The sequence below is a fragment of the Mus caroli genome, unplaced genomic scaffold, assembly GCF_978045245.1.
Source record: "Mus caroli unplaced genomic scaffold, Mus_caroli_1 scaffold_11, whole genome shotgun sequence".
Lineage (NCBI taxonomy): Eukaryota > Metazoa > Chordata > Mammalia > Rodentia > Muridae > Mus > Mus caroli.
Window position 1 is genome coordinate 4,018,956 of NW_028227266.1, and position 24,308 is coordinate 4,043,263.

General features: G+C 37.9%; 1 protein-coding gene across 1 annotated transcript; it reads left to right on the forward strand.

Moving 5' to 3' along the window:
• The first annotated feature begins 8,414 nt into the window (after positions 1-8,414).
• On the forward strand, positions 8,415-18,487 carry Mmp13 (matrix metallopeptidase 13). Its single transcript, XM_021172251.2, has 10 exons — positions 8,415-8,557; positions 8,645-8,886; positions 9,775-9,923; positions 10,089-10,214; positions 12,392-12,553; positions 13,776-13,893; positions 14,697-14,830; positions 16,003-16,162; positions 16,728-16,831; positions 17,920-18,487. Exons 1-10 carry the CDS (start codon positions 8,435-8,437, stop codon positions 18,018-18,020), a joined length of 1,419 nt encoding a protein of 472 aa, XP_021027910.1. The 5' UTR covers positions 8,415-8,434; the 3' UTR covers positions 18,021-18,487.
• The last annotated feature ends 5,821 nt before the right edge of the window (positions 18,488-24,308 follow it).

The window sequence follows — 24,308 nt, forward strand, 5'->3', positions numbered from 1 at the left end:
GATCCTCTGGGAGAAATGAATAATCAAGATATATATATATAATGTATATATATATATATAATGTTTTTTGAGACAGAGTTTCTCTGTGTAGCTCTGGATATCCTGGAACTCACTCTATAGACTAGGTTGGCTCTTGGGAGATAGTCTGCCACTGATTTCTGAGTGTTGAGTGTTGGAATGAGCCACCACTGTCTGGCTAAAATACAACAATATTTTAAATGTCCTGTTTGCTGGCTTGCTAGAATGCTTTTGTGATGGAGGTGTCGGGGGTCAGGACAGGGAACTATGCCCAAAGCTGCTGCCTGGTACAGATGGCCACATTGTGTTAGTCAGACTTAGGACTGCTATGACAAATACCTAAAACAAACAATTTAAAGGAGGACATTCTTATTTTAGTACATAATTTCGGGTCACAGTCTTTGCTCAGCTGGCTCCATTATTTCTGAGCCTGTAGATCATGATGACAGAAAGGTGGAAGGAAGTGTGAATGCTTGTGGGAGCCATGAAGCAGAGAGCAATACAGAAAGGGTCAGGGACAAAATGCCGTTTAAAAGGCACACCATTAATAACCTATTTTCTCCATCCAGGTTCAGGTCTTACTTCTCCAATTATAACACATTATGATCTGTCCACAGACTGATCTATTGATGAAGTGAGAACTCTTCAATGACCCAGGCAACTTTCAATGACTGGATCTACCAGGTAGGAACCAAGTCTTCCATATATGAGCTTTCATTTATGAGGAGACATTTTACATCTGTGACAGTTAGTCTTCACTATCACTTAAAAGTTGCCATGGAGATATACATCTGTGTATGTGTGTGTGTGTGTGTAGAAAAGTTTACTTGAAGAGGGAAGATCTGCTCTGAAGGCAGGCAGCACTGCCTCATGGGCTGGGGTCCTAGACAAGTCAAAAGGAGAACTTGAACTGAGCACGAGTACTTCCTAACTGTGGACATAATGTGACCCTTCACCTCAGCTCCCATCTCCACTCTCGCCCCACCATGATGGACAGTGCCCTCAAATTGTGAGCCAGAATAGATTGCTACTTCCTCAAGTTGCCTTCACAAGGTTCTTTGATACAGTTATGAAAAATCAAGCTCTGGTGCAATGAGATGAAAACAAGTAGAGTTTTCCATTCTGAATTGTGGAAACAGAAATGATAACGAAGAACAATAGTGCTTTTAGCAAAGATTTCCCAATCTGAAATGCTCCTGCTTCGTTGACCAGCCTTGGTTATTCTGAAAACTTTCTCAGCTATTATTATTCTTTGAGTAATTTCTTCATTTTGATAGAACATGATATTTTATGGGCCATTTAGCTGCCTGACTCATGTCTTTACTACTGGTAAAGATCCCTGCTCATTCTGATGTTGGTGAAACCTGCAAAGATAATTCCTTCTGTAACAATAACTCTTCAGTTAACATTCATGTAAACCATTGCACTTGGAAAAAAGCCTAAGTTACAGGGAAAATTGCTTGGTCCTTTTTTTATTACATAAGTACTCAAAATATTGGCCTTCCTAACTTCTATTTCCAAACAGCAATTAAAACAAAAAATTAGAACCATCTACCATGGGTTTTGAGGTCTTGGAGGGTTAAGATAATAACCTCCAGGGATTTGTGTAGTGACACTATAAATAAGTTTTGACCTGACCCAATTATTTCCTTAGTTCTTGTAGAAAGTATGACAGTTTACCAACTGATCATTTAAACCACAATGGGTGACCATATTTACAGTGATTCACAAATAAAACAACTGTGCATTTTTATAAAGTGATCATTAATTTCATTTGCTGTTTCATCTTACAGCCTTAATCTTTACCGGTGTTTTGACCAAATGTTATACTAAAACGTAAGCCATATTGGCGTTAAATATCTATTTATAATCTCTCTATTTTTATTAGAAAAAAATATGTCATTCTGACTCTGAGATAGCATAGAAAACCCATGTCTCATAGCATTTTAAAACTTGATGTACACATTTTCTCTAACTTGGTAGCATTTGTAACTAGTAAGGTGTGAGTGTGTATATCAGACACATCCTGATATGTTTGTCAAATGCTTTTTGTCAAAGACTTTGCTGACTTAGTGATTATAATTGGTCTGTTTATTGCTCTTATGTAAAATTGCTAAAGGCTTTGAAATAGCTTAAAGTCTTGGATGAGATCTTTCCTTAGGTGTCCATTATTTCTTGAGACTCAGAAGTGGTCTTCTTTTCTTAGTGCCCTTCCTCTTGAGATAGAGTCCATGCATCCTAGGCTATTAAAATAGCTATGTATTCAAAGTGTGACCTTAAAATTCTGGGCCTCCTGTATTTATCTCCTGAATCCTGAGGTTACAGCATTTCACCCTCCTGCTTTATTGAGTACTGGGATGTATCATGGCGTCTTGCAAATTCTGTCAACTGCACTCTAGCCCTCATGCTCAGCAATTGTTTTCAAAGTGATAATACAATAGTGCCTTAGTTACTGTATGTGAACTGGGACACCATTGAGGTCTAGTCTCTTCTCATTCCTTATCAACTTTTACATATTATAATTTTCCTTATAATTGACTACCTTTCCTTACTATAACATTAACATCACAAGGACCAGGATTTGGATGAATTTGTTCACTGTTGTATACCTCTAGTGACTAAAACAACTCTAGCTTTATGGTTATTTCTGATAACCAACCACAAATCAATAAATAAACAAAAACATCACTCAGGGGCTGTCTATAATGCCATTAGGTCTGACTTTTTATCTCTTGGACCCACATGGTAGAAAGACAGAACTGACTCCCTAAAGTTGATCTCTTGTGGCGGGCACATACCCCAAAATAAATGGAATTTTAAAATTGTTCAGCTAAATTACAGAGCTTGAAATTGAACTTGGTCTGTCTGGTGCTAGGTCTATGTGCTCATTCACTGAGTTAAAAATGGCCTTGTTGATGCTAATTCAGTCTTAATGTTGTTTACCTTCTAGAATTCAATAGGCTGCTCATGACACTCCTGTGGTTTGGCTTCTCCTACTCCTAATAGAGGACCTTATGGAATTAAAAAACCACAAACAAACAAACAAAAAACAATGGTATAGACTTCCATCATGGCTTTAGGATGAGCTCCTGTTCCCATATGAGCCCTCTAAATACTGATCTGTTTTTCTAGCATAGCAATCTTTAGTTTCCTACAGGAAAGCCATTTCTTCCCCCCACACTCATTCTGACTTGACCTCTTGAGCTGGACTAAAGCCACACATGAAGAACTTGGTGAGTAGCTTATCTTCAGTGTGGAGATTCTTGTCAGAAAGGAGGAGGGCTCCCAGAGCAGAGTGGTCCAGGCTTCTTCCTATCACAATATGAAGTTTTCTCTACCCTCTATTTGCCATCTACAAATCTGAAAGAAAAGCTTTCAGATTTCTACAAACAGTCCACTCTAGGAAAGTTAAGATAATTGAAGCCAAGAAAGGTTCTTAAGGTGAATGATGTTGGAGGCAATGATTGAGAGATTATTATTGTGTAGGAAACAGGGAGAGAGAAGGCAGCGGATGGAACAGTGCAGAAAGAAGAATGTTACTTCTGCTGAGGATGTTGGAGCAGGAACTTTTTTACACTCATGTAAAAAATTCCCTGGAACTAAAAATGGATAATGAATGAATAATCATGATTAATCATCTTTGTAACACTTAGTATAACTTAGTGGATATCATCATTATTAGTAACAACCATATATGGACTCATAAAGAGAATTTAGCTGTCTATACGTTCTTATTGTTAGACTCTCTTTATTCTTTTAGTTAACAATAGGAAACTGGTAAATGGTAAGGCTGGGATTTGGGCTGCTGTATGAAACCCCAACACTTGGACCCTAAGTCTGTAGTTCCATTGATTTTTAAAGATTAAACCACAGGACAGACAAAATAAAGCAATACCTATCCCTTGGTTTAAAGTTTTAATTTCCTGACAGCTCAGATATCGATTATTATGCTTTTGTTTGTTGTCTTAGATGTGTTCTAGTTGCTCTGTCTTACCTTTTCTGCCAAGATTTCTTGTTTCTGATATAAAGAAAGTGGGAAGCTTTACATGTGCACAATGTGCTCAATGGATGTCCAAGGGAATTGGCAAGCTTGAATTTTGAAGAGATATTCACCAGGTAGATGCCTGCATAACCCTCACTGCAGGAAAGAACTGGAGGACTGACACCATCCTTGCACCAGGCTAAAGTAGACATCTCTCTTGGCAGTTTATAGTTGCCATAAAATCTGGACTATAATTTTGTAAAATTAACTAACTAGAACATGTTTATGGAAAAAGCAAATGTTAAGCTTTGTGCATAAAATTGTTAAGATATGTTTTGTTAAGATTTTGAGTTCATTGTCACCTTTCTGGGATTAATGAATAAAAATAAAATATGAATCTTAACAATCCAAATTGTCTGAAAATATTTCTTTTGGGAATTGAAAAGGTTGTTGGTGACTCATATCAGCAACACTGCAAGCTTTATATTCGAGAAGGTATAGTTTCATGGACCAACAAGATGACTCAGCTGCTAAAGGCATCTGCTAGCAAGTACATTAGGCTGGCTGAGTATCATCCCTGGGTCCTATGTCCCATGTCAGTAAGGAGAGCACTAGCTCCCACTTGTCCTCCTCCACACATGTGCCATGACCCCACATAAATAAATAAGTAAATAATCAATCAAATGAATTCAATAAAAGTGTATCCTGAAAACACTCAAAGAGGAAGGAGGGGAACAGAGAAGAGAGCAGAAGGGAGGGAAACAGAGGGGAGGGGAGGAGCAGGGATGGAAGAGATAAGAAAGGAAAGACAGATGAATGAACTACTTTAGAAGTTTTCAGGGTTGGAATGTTGCTCTGTGACACAGTTTGTCCAGCATGCACAGTGCCTTGGCTTAGGTCTCAGTAGTGCGAGACAAACAGCGATGACAGGAAACAAAACTCAAACTATAAGATTCATCCCAGGTGAGATCATGATAAATGTTGAGGAGGTTAATGTAAAAGTCTTAGGATGCTAGGATAATCTGAGAAAACCATGGGATCCATGGTAAACAGAATAACCTCCTTAACAGCTAACCTTTGAAATTGTAGCCTCTCTGATGAGTCTTTCTGTGGATATTCTCACATCTCATTCTAGGGTGAAAACACAGTTGTCTATGTTCAAATTTTAAGAGTGTGTAGAGAGGGGCTATAGCTTAGTTTTCAGCTTAGCACACAGGGAGCTCTGGTCTCCTTTCCTCCATGATGGCACAAGCTGTAATCCTAGCACTCAGGAGATGGAAGCAGGACAATCATAAGGCCAACCTCAGCTCCATAGTGAGTTTGAGGACAACCTGGACCACATAAGACCCAAGCAATTCAACTAACCAAGTAACCGAACAACTGACTTTGTAATCCCATTCCACAGGGTTATGGAAAAAAGAAAATAAAACACAAACAAAGAAATGTTCATAGAGTGTTCCTAAAGGAAAAATCATATGTTTGTAAAGTCAAGTCACTTATTTTGTAGAAATAAGGTTTTTATGTACATTGTCAACACAGGCAGTGCATAATTCTAATGGGAGTCAAACACTTCACATAAGAAATTCATTGATTTACAAATTTTTCATAATTTTAATCAAACTCAATTGTCCTAATAGGGAAACACTGTGTTCTTTACTAAAGTTGTTTATCATTAATTTTGTTTCTCTCTAGCTTTGAACTTAGGAATTCTTGGCAAAAGATATTTGAAAAAAAGCCCCATATGGCCTTGGTCAGAGTCAGCAGGAAGTGTTCATTCCTAATTTCATCCTAACGTTTTCTCATTCTATAGGTTTTCAAATTTCCCAGTGATTTCAGCAGCCTTTGCCAGAACAGTTTCAAACGCCAACTCAGCTCCCTGTTGTAAAGTGGGTCGTTTGAAACCATGCATGCCATTTCTGCAGTGATGAGCAGAAGGCCTGGCTTTCATGACTACACTTAGCAGCCTGAGATAAAGACTTGTGTTGACAAGAGTTTGCTAACACTTCATTGTGATGACACATCCTGTCAGCTGTCTGCAATCACTTCTCCAAGAACAATGCTCCACCCACTCTTGGGCATTCTCTTAAGGAATAGCTGTCTATTTTAATCTTCTGATTACTCTTTCTCTATTTCTGTTTAAAATGGCAGAACACGTGCTAACATTAACTGTTTGTGATTTTGCCTGTGCTCTTTATTGTTCTTGAATGAAAGAATAAATTACTAAATCATGAGAGAAATTTGAAAATAAGCATTAAATTTGAGAAGCCGTGATGTTTATTGTTGTTTTTATTAAAATATTTCTTCTGCAGAGAGCTTATGTTGTAATGATCCAACATGGTGCTTCACACTATAATCATGGTCCTTAGGAAGCTGAGAGAGGAGAACTGTCTACTCTATCCACTGTATATCAAATAAATCAATCTGAAGGATGTGTGGCACAATGATTTGAGTGGCTTCAAGGTCCTGGGATACATAGTGAGTTCTAAGCTTCCTGGGCTACAGTTTAAGGCCCTATGCACAGTATCTGCTTTTGTTTTTGTAGGAATTAAATGAGATAATGCCTTTTAAACCTGACTGAGAGTGATGGCTCAAAACACAGTCCTAATTTTGCCCATAGTCCCTAGTCCTAACCATTGGAGTGGCTGCATTCCAACAGAGCCCAGATACAGGTGCTTAGACATGTAGGAAATTCACATATGTCTCCACAGCCATCTAAAGGTTATGCCAGGATGTTAAAATCCCAGCTTAGGACTCTGCCACACCACCTCCAATAAGATCTGTGTGACAAGTTCCACAAACTGAGGTGATTGACCTCCAAAGGGGGAGGACTCTTAGAACTGGTTGTGGAACTCTTCGCCAGAGAAAAATGATTGAGCTGTAGTTCTCATGGCAATCTATCTGTTTTGTTTTCTCTTATTCCTTTCCTTATTTACATGTTCCTGGTAGCCTAGGCCAAGATCTTAAGGGAGAATAATGGGTAAGAAACCATCCCTAGATATGGGGCTACTAAGATGACCTTATCCCCAGGGAAACCAACGCTTTACTTTCTAAATCATTTACAAAACTATTATGATAAAAATTTTCCCAACAATAAAATTTCATATGTGTCATTGGAGGTGGATTTTGGGATATGGTAAAGAAAGCCTTAATTAGAAAGAATTAAAATAGTTCAAATTTATACATTGAAGATTATAAAAAAAACAGGCACTAGATGTTAAATAATAATTGACCATGGGGCTGGAAAGTTAGTTCAGTCCATTAAAGATTTATTAACCTGCTCCTGGAAATATGCCACTAGCCTTGGACAACAGCTCCCACTGAATACATCCTTCTAGAATTGTTATATTTTGATGATTTATAATGATGTTACCAGTTCTGTTTGTGATTCATTGAATACATAGTTTCAGAGTTGTAATGCTTGGATGATTTTTGTGCTTTACTGTGCCAAATGATTTTTGTTGGTATTTGTGATTGTTTCACTGGATATAGTTTCTAAGAGATGTAATGTTTGTTTTTTTAATGTATAAAATTCCTTGCTTGAGAGCTGCAGAATACACTCAGATTCAGACTGCTTCTGTGTTTGTTTCTGTTTGTCACCACCGAATCCTTACCCACCTAGCTTCAAGGACCCTCATTCCAGGGACCCCCATACTCGACTGCAGTGGTCTGTGGCAGGACGAAATCATCTACAGTGTCTTTTTTTTTTTTTTTTTTTTTTTTTTTTTGGTTTTTCGAGACAGGGTTTCTCTGTATAGTCCTGGCTGTCCTGGAGCTCACTTTGTAGACCAGGCTGGCCTCGAACTCAGAAATCCGCCTGCCTCTGCCTCTGCCTCCCGAGTGCTGGGATTAAAGGTGTTCGCCACCACACCCGGCTCTCATCTACAGTGTCTTAAAGACCTCAAGCTTGGTTCTTATACATTTCTGAGGCCCTCAAGGAAATGCAGCAAGGATTCTCACTGTTGCTGCTCAAGACAGAATAGAGTTGAGAACTCATCAATCTATAACCATTTTGTGGACAGAACTTTGTCTTTCCTTACAGGAATAAACATTTTACTTTGCTATTATTATTACATGAAAAACTCAGAGTAGCTGTTTTCCCTATAAAAGGAAGACAACATTTTTGTCCAGTGAAGTAAAAAATATACTAGCTGCTGCTTCTCCCCACTATATCCATGAAAATGCTGAGGCTGTTTATTTTGCCAGATGAGTTTTGATATTCCCCCACTGAAAGTAGAGATGCCTTCATTTTCCATTTCCCTCAGATTCTGCCACAAACCACACTTAGGAAGAAAAAAAAAATACCATGTAAGCATGTTTACCTTTGCCTCACTAGGAAGTCAACCCACACCCCGAAGTGGTGACTCATCACTATCATGCTATAAAATAGAAGATGCTTGCCCTGGGAAGGAGAGACTCCAGGCACTGCTGGGCACCATGAATTCAGCTATCCTGGCCACCTTCTTCTTGTTGAGCTGGACTCCCTGTTGGTCCCTGCCCCTTCCCTATGGTGATGATGATGATGATGACCTGTCTGAGGAAGACCTTGTGTTTGCAGAGGTACTGTATTCTGCCAAGAATGGCACGGTAGTGCATTTCTCAAGTCTCTATTCTCTTAAAAGCTGGTTATTTTGGTCTCTTTTCTAGCACTACTTGAAATCATACTACCATCCTGTGACTCTTGCGGGAATCCTGAAGAAGTCTACAGTGACCTCCACAGTTGACAGGCTCCGAGAAATGCAGTCTTTCTTTGGCTTAGAAGTGACTGGCAAACTTGATGATCCCACCTTAGATATCATGAGAAAACCAAGATGTGGAGTGCCTGATGTGGGTGAATACAATGTTTTCCCTCGAACACTCAAATGGTCCCAAACAAACTTAACTTACAGGTAAAGCAGAGGCTCTGCCCCTCACATATGTTACTCTTTTCTTCTACGTGTTCGACATTAAGTAGGCCTGGAGTAGTTAACTGGAGATTCAGTTCAGAATTAGCTGTAATACAAGGTTAAGAAGTACAGAAGTAAGTTATATTTAATATCTGATTGCATTTTTCTGCAAAATTAAAAAGTTTATATTACACGTAGTATTTCTAAATGAGTTCTGTAAGTCAACATTAAAAACGAATAAATTAGTAAGACCTATTATCTCAATGCCAGCCCCAACATTATTTTTGGTGAGTGTCTCAAGATATTTCTTGTAGAAATGAAACCACAAGTCAGGGAAGAAATTTTAAAAAATTTGCTGTATTTATGATGATGTTCCTGAACATAGAGGGTTCCACTCTTTCCTCAGACCCTACAGTGCCAGATGTTAGCTGCCAACAATGTTATATTTAATATGTTAAATTTAAGGTGCCACGGTATTTATTTATTTGACAGTGATTAAATATTTGACAAAACTCTTGAATTTAATTCTTTTAAAGCACCTATTATATCTAGTAGAAACTTTAAAGCAGCCATTTCAAGTTGAAAAGCCATATTCTAAGAAAGTATGTTTGCTTTTTTTGTTTTATGTTGTTTGTTTGTTTAATGTATTTATTTAATGTATAAGTGTTCTGCTGCATATACAGCCACCTGCCTGAAGAGGACATCAGATCTCCCTATAGCCCTATGAATGATTGTGAGCCACCTTGTGATTGCTGGGAAATGAACTCAGGACCTCTGGGAGAGCAGCCAGTGCTCTTAGCCACTGAGCCATCTCACCAGCCCCTAAGAGAGTATGTTTTACAAACAGTTTTAACCTTTCAAAGTTTAACTGACATTTTCTATGTTGAATAGGATTGTGAACTATACTCCTGATATGTCCCATTCTGAAGTGGAGAAGGCCTTCAGAAAAGCCTTCAAGGTCTGGTCTGATGTGACACCATTGAATTTCACCAGAATCTATGATGGCACTGCTGACATCATGATATCTTTTGGGACTAAAGGTAAGGGTGTGGAGTTATTTAGACACATGCTCATACACTAATCCTTCCTTGCTTTCATTTTTTTTTATTCCTTTTTTTTTTTTAACCAATTTCAAAGCATTTGAAAAAGCTGCCAAGTCAGGCACAGTATATATAATGGGACTCTAACTCTTGCTGTCTGCATAGAACATGGTGACTTCTACCCATTTGACGGGCCTTCTGGTCTTCTGGCACACGCTTTTCCTCCTGGACCAAACTATGGTGGGGATGCCCATTTTGATGATGATGAAACCTGGACAAGCAGTTCTAAAGGTAATCTTCCTTTAACTTAGCTCATGTTCCTGGATGTAGTCTCTCTGACACAGTTAGAAAGCATACAAGCAGATTGTGTTTAGCATCTGATTATGCTTTCTAAAATAACAAAAATATATTTTGTGTGAATTGGTGCCACACCAAATGTTTTTGAACAAATCATTAAATATGAATAAATTATATGAAATTTCTTGCTATGACCTCAAGGATATTCTTTTTGAAATGGGGTCAAACATCTTCTCCTTTAGGCATGGTTCTGTTTATTTCTTTGGATTACAGTTTTGCTGGTTAAAGAAATATAATTTTTTATAAATCTATCTCTAAAAACTATTATGGCTGGTGCTATGGCCCACAACTATATTGGATGTTATTTGAAATAGACTTTTTTTTTTTGGCTGAAATATTAATGACATAGGCTAGTTAAACTTCTATACCTCATTAGGCATGTTACTTGTCTCAGACTTTCTACAGCATTTATTTATTTATTTATTTATTTATTTATTTACTTACTTACTTACTTTTTTTGTTTTTTGGTTTTTTTTTTTTTTTTTTTTGAGACAGGGTTTCTCTGTATAGTTAGTCTTGGCTGTCCTGGAACTCACTCTGTAGACCAGGCTGGCCTCGAACTCAGAAATCTGCCTCTCCCTCCCAAGTGCTGGGATAAAAGGCATGTGCCACCACTGCCCGACTCAGCACTCATTTATAAACACTGCTTTTCAAAAACAAGGTGACATCTTACTCAAAATAGCTGGTGTGCAGTTGTGGTTGTATTTATGAGAGTAAAATGAAAATAAGTGTTCAATAAATTCTCTCAGTAGTTAGATCTGTGATTCTGTAGCTACCATTCTCAGCTACTTCTTGTTTTTAAAAGCTTAAAATAATTGGGATATTAACTTACCAAGAACAGCCTCAGAATATTCAAAGTAAGGTTTAGCTTTGGAACAAGAGAGATTCTGAGTTAGAGCAACTAAGAACAATCATCATAAAAGTTGTTTTTTATTATTTACTTAAATAAAATGGAAGCCATGGTTGTTGTACAGCTATAATCCCAGCTCTCAGGAGGCTGAAGCTAGATCATGAATTTGGGATCAGTCTGAGTTTTATTGGGAGCCTCTGTCTCAAAAAATTCAAGAGAGTAAATAAGTAAATAATGAATGAATGAGTGAATGGGTTCCTGCCCAAGTGAGAGTAAAATTGGCCCATTCACAATGAATGCCACCTCTCCAATACTTTTAACCTGTCTCTGGAGGGGGAGGGGATGGTTTACATATTCATGCTTTTAATATCTCATAAGAAGAGTGGGTTTCCTGAGAAGAGCAGCTAGTATTGTTAAAAGTCACAGTAAGTCCCAGATTCAGACTCTTACATGAATCACAGGTTTGAAATGTTTAGTTGAAATAATTGAAAATATATACAGGAAAAATCTGACTTAAGTTTTCAGATGAAGGTTAAAATAGTTAAGTGACTAATTACTATTCACTGCAATAATTATTGTTCATCCCAACCATGTGACCTTTGAGTGCAAGTCAGTTCATTTTCTTTACATATTGGCTCTGATAACAAAGTATATTTAATGAGCAAATAAAACACTGGCTCGAGCTCCCCCTCTCATCTGTCTTGGGGCATCCCTTTTTGTGGTGCTGGAGATTGGGCCTTTGTGAATATGAGGCAAATGCTCTACTACTGAGATACATCCCCAGCATTTTCCATTTACCATGCACTCATACAATTTAAAATAACAGTCTAAAAGTTGGCAGAGAGTTATTAGAGGAAAAGTGGAAATACAGTAGCATGTTCATTATCCCTCTGAATAATGGTCTAAGCTAAGCCTAGAGCTATGTGGGACCTCATATGACCCCCATATGGCTGATTCTGGATCATTTCTGTCTTCTCCCTTAACCTGGCTAGAGAAGACAGAGAAAAATCAGAACTATTCTATTCTCTACTGACAACTAATTATCTGGGAGAAAGCTGTTGATACCACTGTAGGTAACTGATTCTTCATGGAGCGAGATATAGCTCTTATAGTAATAAAGATTACTATTTTGAATCAACACTTTGACTCTTCCTTTAAGCTACTGATCACTAACTATAAGAGTATGGAGAGATTAGAGTTTCCTTCATCTTCCCCTCACTGGAGGGTCTTGCTTTCTCATTGTTTCTTGTTTTTCTTACAGGCTACAACTTGTTTATTGTTGCTGCCCATGAGCTTGGCCACTCCCTAGGTCTGGACCACTCCAAGGACCCAGGAGCCCTGATGTTTCCCATCTATACCTACACTGGCAAAAGTCATTTCATGCTTCCTGATGATGACGTTCAAGGAATCCAGTCTCTTTATGGTAAAAATTAATCTACCAGTTGCAAAACTGATGAACATAGTTACATTGGCAAATAGTTGTACCCTTTCTTTCTACACTAAAAATTCATTTATCATGTTTTCAAAACGAGAGAGGATCAATCTTTCTGAATCAAACTGCTTGTCTGGGTAGAAAACAATTCATTTCTGTTTTCCAGGCTGCTCTTCCTTGTATTTATACTCTTATTCCCATTTAAATTATGAAGCTTCTGACCTCTGTTGAGTTTAAAGACTCTGTGCACAGCAGCAGAGCTAATGATGAAGAGGAGAATATAAACAGCGCTTGTAAATTCTGACATTGTTCAAACATTGCAGTTTGCTGCCAGAAGAACCTCTTGAGGGCCTTTGGTGGTTTTTAATGAACATCTGCAATGAGGAATTTCCTCTTTTTCATCCATTTTTCCAATAATATTTACAAAACAATTAAATGTCAACCCAAACAGTTATTTCTGGGTTCTGTGTCATAAATAGAATTACAGCCACTGCTCATAGCAGTACAAATGCTCTTGGAGAATTAGCTCAGAAAACTTGTTCATACCACCCTAGCCCACTGTTACACCTCTGGATTAAAACAGACTATTACAGTTTATGTGGCTAAAGGCATAAACGTGATGGTGGCAAAGGAACTTTGCAAGTTTATTTTGTAATTCTTAATTCCACCAAGTTTTGACCACGGTGTTGTGGACAGAATTATGTAGAGGGAAAATCAGTATGGGGTTACTGCCCAACATGTGAGCTGTGGAAAAGTTATAAAACATGTGAGAGGTCGCAGCTAGATGAGCTGCAGTGTAGCAAACTGGTAAAGCAAAGTCAACTGACATCAATATTTATTGAAACTGTCAAAGAAGGATCTGTGTGGAGATCTGGAGAACTGGACTTAGAGCAGTGTGCTTTCTGAGGGTACATAGTAGGCTGTTACTGTGTGGCAGAAATGGTTTCAGGGTTTGGGTTTACCTTGGATTTTTATTATCAACTTCAAAGAATGTTCATTTATAGTTCAGAAGAATTCTGAAGAGGTTGACAGCAGTGAGAACAGAAGGATGGCACCCTGCAGAAAAGAAGCGGGGGCTGCTGGGTATTGGAATAAGAGTTCAAAAACTACTGACCTTCCTGCAAGGAGCCCTTTCCTGCTCTTCCCAGAAGAATCAGCTCCACCTGTGGCTCAGGACACTGGGAAAGTTCTCTTATCTGCTTTGTCACTGCAGGTCCAGGAGATGAAGACCCCAACCCTAAACATCCCAAAACACCAGAGAAGTGTGACCCAGCTCTATCCCTTGATGCCATTACCAGTCTCCGAGGAGAAACCATGATCTTTAAAGACAGGTATTCTTAAGATTCCTTTGTCAAATCTGCGTAAAATCTGGTAAAACTCTGTCTGCCAAGTACCAAAGCACCTGTCAAACTTCCCAAGGGTAACACAGAAGCAGTAGACCCCAGGGCACTTTACTTGCATGTTTTAGATCAAATAACTGGTGGATAAATCTTAATAAGATAAAGGAAAAATATAAATCTAATATGCTTGGGAGACATGAAAATGTATTGAAAGTAATTCTGCATTAGTAAATTTACCAATAGTCGCACTACTCTCTTTCAAGATGGAGAGACTGATTCAAATACCTATGCTGGAATTTTCAAAGAGGGAGTGATTTATAATAGAAACTATAGGTAATGATAAGTGAAATATTAACTTCAAATTTGTATGTGGGAGCAGCCTGCTTGTGTGTTAATCTCTTCATGCATCATGACTCCACGTGTGGCCTGATAGCATCTCCCACACCTCTGTTATGAATCTAATTCCATGCTCCACGGTGTTTCCTCTTTATCAGTTTGCATGGCTCTTGAGATCATGGAAGATGCATTCTTAGGACCTAACAGTGCATGGCAACGTTGCTTGCCACTCTAAATATTTACAAAGTTGAATAAAGCATGGTTTCGACCCAAAGGAAGTTTAGAGCCTTTCCTAAGGCTCTGTGACATTTCAAATGAGAAGACCTCTGGCTACAAATGGCTAACTCTTTTCCCTTTTATGAGTTGTAGTGCCTTGTCTGCATTGATGTCGATAGTGGTCATCAGCAGGATAGAATTATTTCACTTAATTTAACAAACTATTTTGCCATTTGCTTTAGATTCTTCTGGCGCCTGCACCCTCAGCAGGTTGAGGCTGAGCTATTTTTGACAAAGTCCTTTTGGCCAGAACTTCCCAACCATGTGGATGCTGCATATGAACATCCATCCCGTGACCTTATGTTTATCTTTAGAGGTAAGACTGCCATTAGGGAGGCTTTCCAAGTGGCCAACATGACATAATTGGGTGATAAACTTGATATTACCAGAGACTTAGTAACAAGACCATTACCAAAATAATATCTAGATTTAGAAAACAGTATAACATAGGAAAATTATAAAGCGCCTGTGCCGGTTCTACCAAATGTCCTTAGTTTGGTATGTAAAAAGGTTTATATCATGGGATGGAAGCATGCTCAGTGCCTAGCACATTGAGCTTCTGGGTTTGATCCCCAGCAACGCAAAGGAAAAAGGGGAAAGGTCATTGTCATCACGCTTATTCTTTGCTCTGTCACATTCATTTCCGGTTTCTCTTTTAATCTTAAATAGCATGCCACAGAAACATAGTGCGTATTTTGAAAATGCAGGAAAAAATTAAGCAAGATTCTCTTCTCTATTAATAAGTTCATACTTATTAGACTAGAAAAGATCTACTTTTCTAGTCCTTCACCGGGTTTATACACATTTGAGGCAGAACCTAGATATACTTTTATGTTCTGCTTCTTTTATTCCCCTACTAGGCTGACTGTCCTGTTATCCCTTAGGGTCCTTTTGTTTACACCCCTGATCTCAAGTGCTAGAGTGCTAAGTGCCTGGCTTCTGATATGAGTGCTCAGAATCTGAGAAAAGGTCCTCGAGCTTCCACAGCAGGCATTCTTACCCATAAGCCATCTCTCCAGCCCCTACTATGTAATCATGGGGTGGGAGTAGGGGGATGAAAATGCTACCCTGGGTTAATGACCACAATGTACCACATAACGTTCTGCCAATGGCATTCCTATTGCTTGACTCTTGTACATGAATGTAGCTGCTTTCTAAAGAAAAAAAACTTTTTACTGATATAAAACTTGAATTTTGAATCCATTTCACTGTCCTAGTTATTCCTTATTTAGAAATTTTAGTAAATTTAGTAAATTTTCATTCAGCTCCAATTTGTTGTGATGTTTGGCTGACTATTTTGATAAACAGGAAATCCCAGACTTAAATCCTGTCTTTGTTGGAAGGAGGTTTCTGTTTATTTCAGACACATGGAGGTCACCAGTGTTGAGTATATTACTTCTTACAGTTTTCCATGTCACTAAATGCTTACATGCCCATACCTTGACGTACGCTCCTTGGTAATTAAAATGGCTCTTTCACTGATTCTAGGGAGAAAATTCTGGGCTCTGAATGGTTATGACATTCTGGAAGGTTATCCCAGAAAAATATCTGACCTGGGATTTCCAAAAGAGGTGAAGAGACTGAGCGCTGCGGTTCACTTTGAGAACACAGGGAAGACCCTCTTCTTCTCCGAGAACCACGTGTGGAGGTGAGGTATCCCTCTTCCCACCACGTATGGGGCAGAGTTGGCATCTGCAGTTGCTGCTGCTCTCAACCATTTCCCATACTTTGTTTTCAGTCACAGGGGTGGTTTTACTGATATGTTTATATATTTAAGTTAGCACACAAAGCCCTGAGTTTCAGTTATTCCATATGTGACATTGTAGTTTGTTCATCCATTGTGGTCTGCCTTCCGCTCCCCTTCCATACCCTCTCATGCTTTATTTTGGATGTGCACAATTCCTGTTCCATGTCAGCTCCTCCTGGTACTAAGGCCCACATGAGCTCTCGAGAACCCATTTCACACACACACACACACACACACACACACACACACACACACACACACACACATACACACACACACACATCTCATGCACATACAGACCATCCATAATATTTATTTTCTCCCATCCATACATTTCTTCATTAGACGAAGTCATCTTTTAATTTTGGCAATTTTGTTCCTTCTAATTCTTTGCCTAAATTCTCCTTCTTGTTATCCTCTCTCCTGCATTTTTGATAAATACAACTTTCTTTTTCTTATTAAACAGTTATGATGATGTTAACCAGACTATGGACAAAGATTATCCCCGCCTCATAGAAGAGGAATTCCCTGGAATTGGCAACAAAGTAGATGCTGTCTATGAGAAAAATGGTAAGTAGTTACATTGCACTGATTTTATAAAAGGGCTTCTGGTCCCTTAGACGTTTTTCATATACAAAGAATTTTAATAAAGAATTCAAATGGCTTATATATGCATGGTCACTAAGGTATTAATTGTTTCTGTGTGATTACTTAGATAGCAAACAAAATAACCTGATTAGAATCAATGAGAATTTTACTAAGTTACTACCAAGTGTGTGAACAACAGATGTTGAACCTCAGGATGACCTTAAATTACATGTAAAAGTGTCAAGAGGCAGAGGGTTATGTCCAAATTCAAATTAGGGCTGGAGTGGAGAGTAATTTATAAAGATTCATAATTATCACAACTATACAGTTATTTTTGCTTTAATTACAATGGGAATTATCTCTGAATACTAACGTTCAAAACTAGAACTTGTAACAAAACAGTTAATTCTAGTGCATAATTTATGTAATCTATGAATATTTATATATTTTTTAAAAATACCTCTAATTAGAGTATACTTACATAATTTCCCCTGCTTCTTTATCCTCCCTTAACCCTTCCCATGTTCCTCCCTCAGATTGCTGGCTTCCCTGATTTTTATTGTCATATATCCTTTAAACTATAAGCAATGCATTAAAACTCTGGTAGCCTTTTAAAAAATAAAGATTGAAAGGTATAAAACTTAATGAAGAGCCAGCCTGGCATGCCCTGGTGGGTTGCTGGTGAATCTCGGGCACTGCAGTAACCAATTGTAATTGATAATTCCCATTGTAATTAAAGCAAAAATAACTGTATAGTTATGATAATTATGAATTTTTATAAATTACTCTCCACTCCAGCCCTAATTTGAATTTGGACATAACCCTCTGCCTCTTGACACTTTTACATGTAATTTAAGGTCATCCTGAGGTTCAACATCTGTTGTTCACACACTTGGTAGTAACTAAGTAAAATTCTCATTGATTCTAATCAGGTTATTTTGTTTGCTATCTAAGTAACCAATTGAATATTTAGCAAAGGATTATCACAGATTAAATCTCCAATCTTAGCTGTTGTAAATCCTAATATTTTTAAAGTCTGAGATTCTTTCTTTTGTTCTCTTTCTTCCTAGGCTATATCTACTTTTTCAATGGGCCCATACAGTTTGAATACAGTATATGGAGTAATCGCATTGTGAGAGTCATGCCAACAAATTCCATATTGTGGTGTTAAGCATCTTTCAAAGTTGTTATTTATCTCCCAGAGAGTATTCGGAATACTTTCAGGTGTATGGGGTGGGAGGGGGGTGGAGATATCAGAGGAGAGCTTAGTTCTGTGAACGAGCTTCAGTAAGTTATCTTTGAGCACACAGTATCTATATGACTATGCGTGGCTGGAACCACATTGAAGAATTTTAAAGTAATGCAATTGAGAACCCCAAGGATCACCTGATTCTTGCATGCTATGAAGAAACAAGATTGATAATAACCCACAGCAAACATGGGGTCCATCTGCTTTTGAGAGCATGCATAATTATTAATATATTTATTTTTAAAAGCCTAACAGACATAAAATAAATCATATTTATATAACTGAATTGTCTTTACAAAAAAGTATACACTTAGAAACATGAAAATTGTGAGAGTTCCTGTATGGGGAGCCACAAATGAGCACAGATAAAGGGAAATGCCTATAAAATGCACGTTAACAGACAACTTTCCAAAGAGAAATTTCAGCTTTTCACTGTGAGCGTTCAGATTTACATCCACTTTTATACAACCAATAAGAAAATACCAAAGTCACTAAAGAAAGGGGATAACAGCCACTACAAAGACAGTGGAGGTGGCCTTACATTTGGCTTAATTTTTATGTTGGTCATTACTCAAGGCTGTGCACACTGGTAGAAGATATTGAGAGAGAAATGGAGGATTTCTCTTTTTATTAAATATTTTAGGCATTGAAAAGGTCATAATGTGAAAAGTCAAAAAATTGCTATAAGATACGTAAGCAATGCCATAGCTTTTTCATGAATTATTTGACTATTTTAGAATAAAACTAATGTTTCAAGCTTATCTACCCACTTGTTTTAATGACCTATAGACTCTTTGATACATAGTCTCTTTTCTAGTAACTTGTGTGACAGGAGCTAAGGCAAAAATCGTATGTAGAAGTAGATCCAGTTAAGACACAGCAAGCCAGAATAAAGACTGTGCCCGCTGGTCAGTCACCCTTTTGAGACCACTCCTTTGTGCTCCACCATGTTTGTTAATCCCTCTCTGCGTTCCTTAGCGAGTAACACTCGGTGCTTACTGATATATGAAAAACTATTGTGTCATGAGGCAGTGTTTGTTAAACTGGGAAAATACAAAAGAACTGTGTTTTTGAACAATATGTTACACTGTATTTATGTTGTTTCTAATAAAAATAAGTGTTTTCAGCAGACCTTGCTATTTGGTGCATTTAATTTTTGGATAATTCAAATTTTCTTTTTTTATTAGATATTTTCTTCATTTACATTTCAAATCCTATCTCAAAAGTCCTCTATACCCTCCCCCTGCCCTGATCCCAAACCCACCCACTCCTACTTCCTGGCATTCCCCTGTACTGGGGCATATGATCTTCACAAGACCAAGGGCCTCTCCTCCCATTGATGGCCGACTAGACCATCCTCTGCTATATATGCAACTAGAGACACAGCTCTTGGGGGGTACTGATTAGTTCATATTGTTGTTCCTCTTATAAGGTTGCAGACCCCTTTAGCTCCCTAGGTACTTTCTCTAGCTCCTTCATTAGGGGCCCTGTGTTCCATCCAATAGATGACTGTGAGCATCCACTTCTGAATTTGCCAGGCACTGGCATAGCCTCACAAGAGACAGCTATATCAGGGTCCTGTCAGCAAAATCTTGCTGGCATATGCAATAGTGTATGAGTTTGGTGGTTGTATGGGATGGATCCCCGGACGGGAAGTCTCTGGATGGTCCTGCCTTCCCCCTCAGCTCAGAACTTTGTCTCTGTAACCCCTTCCATGGGTATTTTGTTCCCTATTCTAAGAAGGAATGAAGTATCCACACTTTGGTTCATCCTTCTTGAGTTTCATGTATTTTGAAAATTGTATCTTAGGTATTCTAAGTTTCTGGGCTAATATCCACTTATCAGTGAGTGCATATCATGTGTGTTCTTTTGTGACTGGGTTACCTCACTCAGGATGATGCCCTCCAGGTCCAACCATTTAGCTAGGAATTTCATATATTCATTGTTTTTAATTGCTGAGTAGTACTCCACTGTGTAAATGTACCACATTTTCTGTATCCATTCGTCTATTGAGGGACATCTGGGTTCTTACCAGCTTCTGGCTATTATAAATAAGGCTGCTATGAACATAATGGAGCAAGTGTCCGTATTACAAGTTGGAACATCTTATGGGAATATGCCCAGAAGTGGTATTACTCGATCTTGTGGTAGTACTATGTCCAATTTTCTGAGGAACCGCCAGACTGATTTCCAGAGTGGTTGTACCAGCTTGCAATCCCACCAACAATGAAGGTTCCTCTTTCTCCACATCCTTTCCAGCATCAGCTGTCACCTGAATTTTTGATCTTAGCCATTCTGAATGGTGTGAGGTGGAATCTCAGGGTTGTTCTGATTTGCATTTCCCTGTTGATTAAGGATGTTGACCATTTTTTCAGGTGCTTCTCAGCCATTCTGTATTCCTCAGTTGAGAATTCTTTGTTTAGCTCTGTAGCCCATTTTTAAATAGGGTCATTTGATTTTCTGGAGTCCATTTTCTTGAGTGTTTTATATATTTTTTGAATATTAGTACCCTATCTGATTTAGGATTGGTAAAGATACTTTCCCAGTCTGTTGGTGGCCTTTTTGTCTTATTGACAGTGTTTTTTGCCTTACAGAAGCTTTGCAATTTTTATGAGGTCCCATTTGTTGATTCTCGATTTTACACATAAGCCATTGCTGTTCTGTTCAGGAATTTTTCTCCTGTGTCCATATCTTCAAAACTTTCCCCCACTTTCTCCTCTATAAGTTTCAGTGTCTCTGGTTTTATGTGGAATTCCTTGATCCCTTAGATTTGACGTTAGTACAAGTAGATAAGAATGGATCAATTCGAATTCTTCTACATGATAACCACCATGTGAGCCATCACCATTTGTTGAAAATGCTGGCTTTTTTCCACTGGATGGTTTTAACTCCCTTGTCAAAGATCAAGTGACCATAGGTGTGTGGGTTCATTTCTGGGTCTTCAATTCTATTCCATTGATCTGTCTGTTGCTGTACCAGAACCATGCAATTTTTATCACAATTGTTCTGTAGTACAGCTTGAGGTCAGGGATGGTGATTCCACTAGACATTCTTTTATTGTTGAGAATAGTTTTTGCTATCCTAGGTTTTTTTTTTTGTTATTCCAGATGAATTTGCAAATTGCCCTTTCTAACTCTGTGAAGAATTGAGTTGGAATTTTCATGGGGATTGCATTGAATCTGTACATTCCTTTTGGCAAGATAGCCATTTTTACTATATTAATCCTGCCAATCCATGTGCATAGGTGCATAGGAGATCATTCCATCTTCTGAGATCGTCTTCAATTACTTTCTTCAGAGACTTGAAGTTCTTATCATACAGATCTTTCACTTCCTTAGTTAGAGTCACACCAAGGTATTTTATACTATTTGTGACTATTGTGAAGGTTGATGTTTCCCTAATTTCTTTCTCATCCTGTTTATCCTTTGTGTAGAGAAAGGCCACTGATTTGTTTGAGTTAATTTATATCCAGCTACTTCACTGAAGCGTTTTATCAGGTTTAGGAGTTCTCTGGTGGAATTTTTAGGGTCACTTACATATACTATTATATTATATGCAAATAGTGATATTTGACTTCTTCCTTTCCAATTTGTAGCCCCCTGATCTCCTTTTGTTGTCTAATTACTCTGGCTAGGACTTTGAGTACTCTATTGGATAGGTACTATATTGAATAGAAAGTGGGCAGCCTTGTCTAATCCCTGATATTAATGAAATTGCTTCAAGTTTCTCTCCATTTAGTTTGATGTTGGCTACAGGTTTACTGTATATTGCTTTCATTATGTTTAGGTATGTGCCTTGAATTCCTCATCGTTCCAAGACTTTTATCATGAATGGGTGTTGTATTTTGTCAAATGCTTTCTCAGCATCTAAAGAGATGATCATGTGGTTTTTGTCTTTGACTTTGTTTATGTAATGGATTATGTTGATGGATTTCTGTATATTAAACCATGCGTGCATCCCTGAGATGAAGGATCCCTTGATCATGATGGATGAACGTTTTGATGTGTTCTTGGATTCAGTTTGCGAGAATTTTATTGAGTATTTTTGCATCGAAATTCGTAATGGATATTGGTCTGAAGTTCTCTTTCTTTATTGGGTCTTTGTGTGATTTAGGTATCAGAGTAATTGTGGCTTCGTAGAATGAATTGGGTAGAGTACCTTCTGTTTCTATTTTGTGGAATAGTTTGAGAAGAACTGGAATTAGGTCTTCTTTGAAGTTCTGATAGAACTCTGCACTAAATCCATCTGGTCCTGAGCTTTTTTTGGTAGGGAGACTATTAATGACTGCTTCTATTTCTTTAGGGGATATGGGGCTGTTGGGATTGTTAATCTGATTCTGATTTAACTTTGGTACTTGGTATCTGTCTAGAAAATTGTCCATTTCATCCAAGTTTTCCAGTTTTGTTGAATAAAGCCTTTTGAAGTAGGATCTCATGATGCTTTGGATTTCCTCAGGTTCTGTTGTTATATCTTCTTTTTAATTTCTGATTTTGTTAATTAGGATACTATCCCTGTGTCCTCTAGTTAGTCTGGCTAAGGGTTTATCTATCTTGTCATTCTTCTCAAAAATCCAGCTCCTGGTTTGGTTGATTCTTTGTATATTTCTTTTTGTTTCTACTTGATTGATTTTATCCCTAACTTTGATTATTTCCTGCCATCTACTACTCTTGAGTGAATTTACTTCCTTTTGTTCTAGAGCTTCTAGGTGTACTGTCAAGCTGCTAGTGTGTGCTCACTCTAATTTCTTTCTGGATGCACTCAGAGCTAAGAGTTTTATTCTTAGGACTGCTTTAATTGTGTTCCATAGGTTTGGGTATGTTGTGCCTTCATTTTCATTAAGCTCTAGAAAGTCTTTAATTTCTTTCATTATTTCTTCCTTGACCAAGGTATCATTGAGTTCAGCTTCCATGTGAAGGTTGGCTTTTTATTATTTATGTTGTTATTGAAGTTTAGCCTTAGTCCATGGTGATCTGAGAGGATGCATGGGATAATTTCAATATTTTTATATCTGTTGAGGCCTGTTTTGTGACCAATTATATGGTCAATTTTGGAGAAGGTACCATGAGGTGTGGAGAAAAAGGTATATTCTTTTGCTTTAGGATAAAATGTTCTGTAAATATCTGTTAAATCCATTTGTTTCATAACTTCTGTTAGTTTCACTATGTCTTTGTTTAGTTTCTATTTCCAGGATCTGTCCATTGATGAGAGTGGGGTGTTAAAGTCTCCCAGTATTACTGTGTGCAGTGCAATGTGTGCTTTGAGCTTTACTTGCGTTTCTTTAATGACTGTGAATGCCCTTGCATTTGGAGCATAGATATTCAGGATTGAGAGTTCATCTTGGAAGATTTTACCTTTAATGAGTATGAAGTGCCCCTTATTGTCTTTTTTGATAACTTTGGGTTGGAAGTCAATTTTACTTGATATTAGAATGGCTACTCCAGCTTGTTTGTTTGGACCATTTGCTTAGAAAATAGTTTTCCAGCCTTTCCCTCTAAGACTGTGTCTGTCTTTTTCCCTGAGGTGGGTTTTCTGTATGCAGAAAAATGTTGGATCCTGTTTATGTAGCCAGTCTATTAGTCTATGTCTTTTTATTGGGAAATTGAGTCCATTGAGATTAAGAGATAATAAGAAAAAGTAATTGTTGCTTCCTGATATTTTTGTTGTTAGAGTTGGGATTCTGTTCTTACGGCTATCTTCTTTTAGGTTTGTTGAAGGATTACTTTCTTGCCTCTTCTAGCGTGCCATTTCCCTCCTTGTGTTGGAGTTTTCCCTTTATTTTCCTTTGAAGGGCTGGATTCATGGAAATATATTGTATGAATTTGGTTTTGTCATAGAATACTTTGGTTTCTCCATCTATGGTAATTGAGAGTTTTGTTGGGTATAGTAGCTTGGGCTGGCATTTGTGTTCTCTTAGAATCTGTATGTCATCTGTCCAGGATCTTCTGACTTTCACAGTCTCTGGTGAGAAGTCTGACGTAATTCTAATAGGTCTGCCTTTATATGTTACTTGACCTTTTTCCCTTACTGGTTTTTATATTCTATCTTTATTTACAACAACTGCATTTGTTGTTCTGATTATTATGTGTCAGGAGAAATTTCTTTTTTGGTCCAGTCTATTTGGAGTTCTGTAGGCTTCTTGTATGTTCATTGTCATCTCTCTCTTTAGGTTAGGGAAGTTTTTTTCTACATTTTGTTGAAGATATTTACTGG